Raw genomic sequence first — 9,514 nt, forward strand, 5'->3', positions numbered from 1 at the left:
TCGAATTGAAGTTCATTTCCTTTGTATAGCGCTTCTACACACTGGTGTGGAAAACGTAAGGACAAAAGTATCTTTCGCACGACTCATCACGCCAAGTAACACAGCTGGGTGAATGTTGGACTAGACGTAGAAAAAATTGGTACAGTCTAGTACGGAAAGTAACTGAAAGAAATATGCAGTGGACCAACAGAAATTACACTTTGTCAAAAAAAGTAATTACATTAAAGTCAATGTGATTAATGATCGTCACACGGATGTTACACAGTGCGGGACATGGTTCTTAATAGTGTGTGCAATCACCACGGACGGCAAGACATGCTCGGCAACGTGCTCCCATGCCGGCTGCACAGTAGGTAAAGAGTTCTTGTGGTGGGGCGCTCCACTCCTTCACCAGCGCGGTTGACTATTGCTGGATGGTCGCTGGAGCGTGTGGACGTGGTGCAATGCGCGTCACACACGTGTTCTACGAGATTTAAGCCGGGAAAACGGGCAGACCACTCCATTCGCCGAACATCTTCCCATTCTAAGACCAGCTGCACCTGCGCTGTTCGTTGCGGTCGCCAGTTATAATCCATAAAAATGAAGTAAGGGCCGAAAGCACCCACGAAGAGACGCCCACAATAACTTTGAGTGGTGAATGTACAGTGTTCCAAGATTTGGAGGTCGACACGACCATGCAATATTGTGGGTCCCCACACCGTAAGACCTGGATTACAAAAACGAAAATGTCGGACAATGCCGGACGGACTTTCTTACGGTGAGAGGGACTTTGCCGAACAGCATCGTTTTGGTGGTCCACGTGTTAAGGTGTGGGGACGCGTAATATTGCATCAGTGTACTGACATTCAAATCTTGGAACACTGTATATATAGAGCAGTCAGCGTTATTGAGAGACAGTATTCCTTGTACATGTGCGTCTTTTCAGGGGTGCATTCGGCATTGATTTAATTTTTAGGGATGACCGGATCGAACTGGGCAGGTGGTGCAGCTCTTGGGAAGATAGAGGATATTCGTCGAATGGACTGACTGGCCTTAAATCTCATACAACATGTGGGTGATGCGTTGGGGAGATGTATTGCACCACGTGCTCACGCACCAACGACCGTAAAGAAGTCTTCAGCTGAGCTGGTGAAGAAATTGAACGATCTAGCACAAGATATTCTTACCAACGTTGCTTGGGAGCTATGTTTCCCCCTATTGTCAGTTTTGTCGCCTGGCCGTTCGTGCGTAGGCGTTTAGCATTTTCTGTCACTCTTCCTTTAGCCGTCTGTATTCCTTTTGGCCTGTAGCATAGCGTACGGTATTAGGACTGACGGTGCCAGTACTGTCGAGGCAGAGCTCGGCCACGGCCGCACTGCGTGTGACGACGGCGGACACGCTGTGGCGCTGGTGGCAGGGTGGCGGCCGCCCGGCTCGGGTGCGCTCACGCGGCGCGCGCGTGGTCAGTGGCGGCGGCCGGGCCCGGCTTCCCAGGAAGAGCGCTTAAAGCGGCCGCTACGAGCTCTATCTGCGCCGCCTTATCGCCGCAGATAGCGCCGTGCTGCGCCGGCCGCGAGATACCGCGCGGGCACGGCCGCGGCCACAGGCATAGGCCGCGCGGCACGGCTGGCTGGCTGCCGGGCCCCCCCGGTGCACCGAGACCGCGTGCCCCTACTGACCCACCCACACACCTGAGCGCGTCTTGCACAACGCTCACATTCCGAAAACGCTTCAGTTCCGCTTGTACACAACTCTTCCCGCGAATAATGCTCAGACCAAAGTAATAAGACACTTTCATTGAAGACCTTCGTAAACTATTATACGTGGTGTCCCAGGTTGAATGTTCAGTATTCATGGATATCATAGCAACGACTATTCGAACAAAAATTTTCAGTAAACATGGGCTCTACGAGGCATTCTTAAGAGGTATCATGGCTTCTTCACCTTCGCTGCTGTGAAACACGTCTGTTCTACTGCATTCTCTTTGCTTTCCACATTTTAGAACGACGTACTAACCACAAAAAAAAAGAAAAAAAATATTCAGTAAACATGGGCAAAACGTCAAGAATTATGAGCAGTTATTCAGTAGAAGAGATGTGTTTCACAGTATCGAAGATGAAGGCGTACTCGTAGCTCTTGAAGGTTCGCATTTTAGAGCCCACGTTTAGTAAAGTATGTTTGCTTCGAATGACCGTTCCTGTCATATGCCTGAGAACAGACCATTCCTCCTGGCACAGACTGTATGTCTCACATACTTCTCTGTTGGCCTTTAGCTTACACTATCTAGTCAGCTTATTCCTACATAAGTTACACACATCAAAAAAACTTTTGCATTACCCCGGTTCCCAGAATTCCTGAAGATAGACGTTGACTGTAGATATTTTATCACACACACAGTCCCTTTGATTGTTCAGAGATGTCAGATTCTTCGCTGATGACAGCAATATCATAGTCACTGAGAAAACAAGAGAACTCGTTGCCGAGAAAGCAAATGAAACTCTCAAGGAAGTTTATGATTGGTCAATAAGTAATAAAGTGACATTGAACATAAAGAAAACTAATGCCATGAATTTCAGTTTGAAAAGGAAAAATGACAATGTTAAATTAAAAGTAGATGGCACATAGACTGTGTAACAAATGCAAAATTTCTAGGAATGAATATTGATTCTCAGTTGAAGTGGTGTGAACACACAAAGGTACTTGCAAACAGAATGTCATCAGCATGTTATGCCCTTAGAATCCTATCATCAGTGTGTAACATGCAGTGTCTTTTAGTTACGTATTATTCATATGTACACTCAGTTCTTAGCTATGGCATTCTTTTTTTGGGAACAAATGCACAAAATATGAGCACAATTTTCGAACTCCAGAAAAGAGCTATAAGAATCATAGCCAAAAATACTAGTCGAGCTCATTGTAAAGATCTGTTGAGAACACTGGGGATTTTAACTGCTCCATGTCAATACATTTACCAGTCAGTTGTACACATCAAAATAACATTGGTAATTACTGCACAAACAGCTCTGTCCATGACCATGAAACAAGAGATAGACTTAACTTACATTTACCAAGAAAAAATAAACATAAAACTCAAAACAGCATTTTCTACCAAGGAATAAAACTGTACAATAAATTACCAAAAGAGATTAAAGAAATAGCCAAAATACACTTATTTAAAAAGGCAGCTAAGAAGTACCAGTTATGCAATACATTTTATACATTAAAGGATTACTTAGCCAAAACAGAGAAGAGGTTTGATAAAAAATGTTATACAAATAAATAATAATAATAATAATGATTATAAAATATCCAACATCCCACATAGCACCTTCACTTAATTTTTTTCACTTCTTTTTTTCATCTCTAGAAGTACTTACCCCCAAGCTATGCATAGCACAATACTAACACCTCTTTCTCTTTCTGAGCTCATCATCTCACTCATTATGGAGGGATGCTGACTCAGTTTTTCAGGATAGCAAATGGGAAGTTGCGGTACAGAAAATGGCCCAGAGATCACCAGTGCGTGTGTGTGGGGAGGCATTACATTATTTAATAAGTTATTTGTAAAAACAGTATTGTATACCAGGAGTAAATCTAATGATTGTCTCTAACTAGAAGTCTGTAAATGTATGTGTGTACGAATTAGCTTATTCTAAATCGATCTAAATTTGTAAATACTTTGACGTGTCCTATATCTTTGTAAAAAGAGATCTACGGATGAATGAAGCTACTACTACTACTACTACTACTACTTCTACTACGAAACCTTCCCAAAGATGTAAACAACCATGCATGAGCAGCGCCTATTAGACGGAGGGGGTCCGACAGCCGATCAGTTCCAGTCATTCTACCAGAAAGGAGGTACACGGCTCGTATTGTCTGTAGTTCAGCCATGCCTAGACGGTCAATACCGCGGTGCTATCGCGTCCGCATTGTTTCTTTGTGCCAGGAAGGGCTCTTAATAAGGGAAGTGTCCAGGCGTCTCGGAGTGAACCAAAGTGATGTTGTTCGGATATGGAGGAGATACAGAGAGGCAGGAATTCTCAATGACATACCTCACTCAGGCCACCCAAGGGCTACTACTGCAGTGGATGACCACTGCCTACGGATTATGGCTTGGAGGAACCCTGACAGCAACGCAAAGCCACCATGTTGAATAACGCTTTTCGTACAGCCACAGGACGCCGTGTTACGATTCAAACTGTGCGCATAGGGTGCATGATGCGCAACTTCACTGCCGACGTCCTTGGCGAGGGCCACCTTTGCAACCACGACACCATGCAGCGCGGTACAGATGGGCCCAACAACATGCCGCGTGGGCCGCTCATGACAGGCGTCACGTTCTCTCCACCGATGAGTGTCGCATATGCCTTCAACCAGACAATCGTCAGAGACGTGTTTGGAAGCAACTCGGTCAGGCTGAACACCTTAGACACACTGTCCAGCGAGTGCTGCTGTTTTAGGGTGGTATTATGTGGGGCCGACGTACGTCGCTAGTGGTCATGGAAGGCGCCGTAACGGCTGTACGATATGTGAATGCCATCATCCGACCGATAGTGCAACCATATCGGCAGCATATTGGCGAGGCACTCGTCTTTATGGACGACGATTCGCGCCCCATCGTGCACATCTTGTGAATGACTTCCTTCAGGATAACGACATCGCTCGACTAGAGTGGCCAGCGTGTTCTCCTGACATGAAACCTATCGAACATGCCTGGGATGGTTTGAAAAGGGCTGTTTATTGGTGATGTGACCCACCAACCACTCTGACGAGTGAATCCTCCCGCTCACTTCATGCGACTTATACAACCACCCTGTCTGGTTTGATCTATGTTTATTGTTCCTATATCTGAGTTTCTACATGCTCTTCTTAGTGTTTTTATATCCCCTGTTTCTGTGTTGGAGGAGAAATGCCAGTGTGATATAGAGTGTTCAGTGTGTCCTCCATGGCCCACTTCGACTACGAAACAAGACGTTACACTTATCTCCCACTACAGCGGCTCACAATAGAAGTGGAAGTAGTTACACATTGAGGGACGACAATGTTAGTCTCCCATTGGTGTGTTGCTGTTGGGTGGGGTCCAGGCCGCTCGCTGTCAAATGTCAACTAGTTAAAATCTAATTCTAGTCATAGGCTAGCGGTTAGCATGTCCGGTATTTTTGAAGCTAAACTCTTAATAAGACGTGCTGAACGAGTTTTCTTAGTGGTCACGGCCTCGCTGAGATTTATGATAAGAAATGAGCTCCGTAGACTCACTTTAAACTCATCAGCGACCCCTGTGACGTCATCTCCGACCTCATCGTCTCCGTGTGCCCGTAGACTGAAATCGTAAGTCTCCCGTAAGTCTCCGCCGCTGAGCACTTTCCAGTTGAGTCTATTTGTCGCTACAAGTTCACTCGTCTCTCTCAGAAACAAGAGTGAGAACACGAATTTGCAAATACAATGGCGGACTCGCGCCATTTCCCCTACGTACAAAAGCGTTCTGAAAGAAATTCTCGCCATTGAACTGCAATTTACTACTCATTTATTTCAGACCATCGTGGTTTTGACTTTATAGCAACCTCAAGTGAACGTTGAAAGGTCAGAAAATGTGAGACCTGCCTACATGACAGTAGTATTTTATATATCAATGTAACGATTGATCGGTTAGCAGTTAATATTGTTCTGTTTACACACACACACATACACACACATATATATACTGCTTTAAATTTATTTTAATATTTAATACGTATTTGGAGAATTTCTAACAATTACGTTGACATACACACATTTTCGAGGCATTACCGAGTCTGTAACGACAGTACCATAAAATATGACACCAGGACGAAGTCCATTGTCTAAATGGTGATTAATTATTAAAATAAATTAGGGAAATGAATGATAAGCTACACGCAAACACAAGTTGCCATGGCCAAATGATTACTGAAATAGTGCGCTCCTTTGTTGCAGGGATATAGCCGTTAGTTCCTCAGTGCCTAGTTTCCGTATAACGCAGCGCATGTGTTTTCTCATGGCGGAGGTGAAATAAACCGGAATACCACGATTTTCTTTGGACTGGACGAAATACGGATGTTTTTCGTCCAAAGTGTGGACTACAGCGCGAAAATTATTCCAGATATCACTCCTCTTGTAATGGAACACAATTGAGGTTGTATACTTTTCATTAATTAACATTCCTATTACGCCCTCCACAGCCTCACGAAACACAGTTTTGTTGAAGACCGTCTGTTCCCGACAGTCGGTAATTTAGCCTTGTCAGTGCTACTTCACAGCAGCAACATCTTCAGTACTACTACACGCTACAGTAAGAGGGAACGAATCGATGAGTTCAAGCTACCGCAGTGTCACAACACTCGTCGTACTCGCGGATCTTCAGCGGGAACGTAGGAAGCCCGTTACCACTGATGTAACAACGGCGCCTCGATTTGCCAAGTATGCAACCCGAATATTAGACTCGTACTCTCTCCGTTTCTAATCTCTAGCATAGATTCGAGGAGTTGCAAAAACCAGCAGCGGGCGGGTACTCAGCGCCGCAGTCGCACGCTGTCCGAGTTGGCAAGTAAGCACCGCAGGAGGGGTGCCTGATGTTAGCAGGCGACAGTCCACGGAGCTGCCAACCGAAACGCGGACACGTGCGGCCTACCATTCTGCGGACGGGGAAAAAAATTGAAATTCGGGACTGGCCGGGGCGACAAAAGCGGCGGGCGCTGACATTTGCGAGCAGGTGCGGGCGGCGAGATAGCACAAAGCGCGGCCGCTTCTTCCGAGGGCGGCGCGCCGCCAAAACAATCGGCGCGCAGGCCGGCAGGCCCGGGGTCGCCACAATGCGAGGCACCGCCTAATTGTGGCGCGGCTATCGCCAGGGCGCATGCGCGCCGCCGCGTCGCCGCCGCCGGCCTGCCGCCGCAGATAGGGCGTCGCGCGCTGCCCGCCTCCATTCACCGCCGCTCCATTACCTATTCGGTCGCGAGTGCCCTTCCTTCCTATCTGCGCTATCTTCCGGCACGGCCGACCGTCCTCTGAGGCGGGCGCTGGAGGCTCGCAAGGAAGTGGCAGGCAACCCGCGCGACGTCAGTGTCGCGCGCGTTGCCTGCTCGTTCGCTTGCGTTAAGAGCAACCGCATCGAGACTTGAGCAAGCTCTGGTCTCTACCTCCCGATGATGGATGATTCTGCATTTATTGGTGATTCCCAACCTTTCTCAGATAATTATCCCTGGATGAGTTTAGAGCTCACCCAACAACTCCACAAAAGTCTAGCATCTTTTTAAAATATAGATTGAGTTCTCAAAAATTGAGATAAATAACGTTTGTTGTTTTCTTTCTTTCAGTCTGTATGGTAAGGGCTTTATCCGCTATACGCCTACTCTAGCAGGCTCTAGCATTTCTTATATCCAGTGAAACCTGTCGAGAAGACCACCCCTTTAAGCCGACCCCCTCTGTAAACGACCATATCTTTAAGGAACAGAAATAAATTTCCATAAGAACAGTGCGCCTATATCCCCTTTAAGACGACTACCCCTTTTCCGATCAACGACCACTCTTTATTGACAATGTCCTCCCATTAAGACGACCCAGACAGTCAAAGCAGAGGGACTTATAATACTGCATTGCTGTAAGGTTTCTCGTCGACAATTTGACACAACAATCTCTAACATTTCATTGTCATTTCTACTTCTAATAGCAAATAGTTCTGATTTTCTTCTCTGTATTGAACAGTAATGCCTAATTCAAATAAAATAAAACGAGGTCGTTCACTAGAACAGCGAATTTCTGTTACTAGAGAGGGCGAAAAAGGAAAATTTCAGCGTCAGTTAGCGAGTGATTTTAATTGTGGAAAAATTCAAATACACAATATCGTTGGAAATCGCGGCAGGTATATTAAGGAATGGCAAAGCGACACCAATAAAAATTCAAAGAAAAGGCGGTGCCAACCATTTGAAGACGTTGATAATGCTGTTTTAGAGTTGTTTAATACTGCACGTGCTAAAGGACTGCCAATTACTGACCTGATGCTACAAGAAAAAGCTCTTTTTTTTTCTTCTTCTGATCTTGGAGCTCCTAATTTCGATGCAAGCAACGGCTGGTTGGACCGATTTCATGTTCAACACGCTATTGTTTCCCGAGTAGTCTGTGAAGAAAGCGCAAAAGTTAATCAGGTCGTTATATCCGACTGGAAGTCGAGACTTGGTGTAATTACGAGTGGCTATTGTGATAATGACAGTTACAACATGGATGAAACTGATCTTTTTTTGTTTTTTTAAGCTATTCCAGACAAAGCACCAACTACAAAGAGTGATCAGTGCACAGAGGGCAAAATGGAGAAACAAAGATTAACGATCGGTCTCTGTGCTAACCTCTACGGTGAATAAGGTCCAAATGGTTCAAATGGCTCTGAGCACTATGGGACTTTACATCTGAGGTCATCAGTCCCCTAGAACTTAGAACTACTTAAGCCTAACTAACCAAAGGACAACACACACATCCATGCCCGAGGCAGGATTCGAACCTGCGACCGTAGCAGTCGCGCGGCTACAGACTGTAGCGCCTAGAACCGCTCGGCCACCCCGGCCGGCTACAGTGAATAAGAAGCAGCACTAGTCAAATATACAGCAAACCGTCCGTAGTGCTTCAGAAGCAGTAACATACCCTTGCTTGGTGTCTCCTTTCATGCAAATAAAAGTACATGGATGACGTGTGACATTTTTCGTTCTTGACTGAATAACTTAAATTCAAAACTGAGCTTCAGAAACGGAAACTCCTATTTTTAATAGATAATGCATCTTGTCATTACAGCGAAAAGTTATCCAATGGCAAAGTAATTTTTTTTCCTGCTAACACAACATCGTTTCTTCAGCCTTTTGACTAAGGAGTGATCCGGTCTTTTAACTTAAGTTACCGAAATAAGCTTCTGTGGTCCCTACTTGCGGAAATGGACAACGCCACATCCGTGTACGAGGTATCTACGTTTGTAGGTGATGCTGTCAACTGGATTAAAAGTGCGTTGAGTCAAGTGGAAAACGAAACGATTAGAAAATGCTTCATTAATTATGGTTTTCAGTCTTCACAAAGTGTGGAAGCTGGAGAAGGAGGAGGTGGCGAAGAATCAATAAACATCCTCGGTCACCTCTGAAATGCTGCGATATTAAACTGGACATTTCTACAGTGAACGGGGAAATTGAATGCTTCAGTAGTGGTAGAAGCAATCCCATTAGGTTATGCATTGCTACGCACAAGTCCCTTTCTTCTGAGCTTTCCAGCCAGAAACTAATGTACTTAGTATCTGAGGAGGGAAAAGAATATGAGAATATGACTGTAAATAATAAGTGAGAAAAAATGTGTGCAGATGCAAATTTTCGCGTATAGGTACCAACGTCAGAAGAATGTGGCGAATTGCAGGAATATCTCCAGACGATTGGTGGTCGGTGCTGGGACTGCCAGTTGACACTGAACGTAAATAAAAGTAATTTACTGTGCGTAAATAGGGGGACAGGTCCACAACGGTACGATTAAACTGCTGGTGACAAACTGC

The 9,514-nt window shown here is 45.4% G+C and overlaps 1 protein-coding gene across 1 annotated transcript; it reads right to left on the reverse strand.

The window, feature by feature from the left end:
- Positions 1–1,423: 1,423 nt before the first annotated feature.
- LOC124616390 lies at positions 1,424–6,923 on the reverse strand. The gene is made up of 2 exons (XM_047144696.1): positions 6,698–6,923; positions 1,424–1,650 (listed from the first exon to the last, which is right to left on the reverse strand). The coding sequence occupies exons 1-2, from the start codon at positions 6,921–6,923 to the stop codon at positions 1,424–1,426; spliced, it is 453 nt and encodes a 150-aa protein (XP_047000652.1).
- Positions 6,924–9,514: the final 2,591 nt, after the last annotated feature.

The sequence above is a fragment of the Schistocerca americana genome, chromosome 5 (genome assembly GCF_021461395.2).
Source record: "Schistocerca americana isolate TAMUIC-IGC-003095 chromosome 5, iqSchAmer2.1, whole genome shotgun sequence".
NCBI lineage: Eukaryota > Metazoa > Arthropoda > Insecta > Orthoptera > Acrididae > Schistocerca > Schistocerca americana.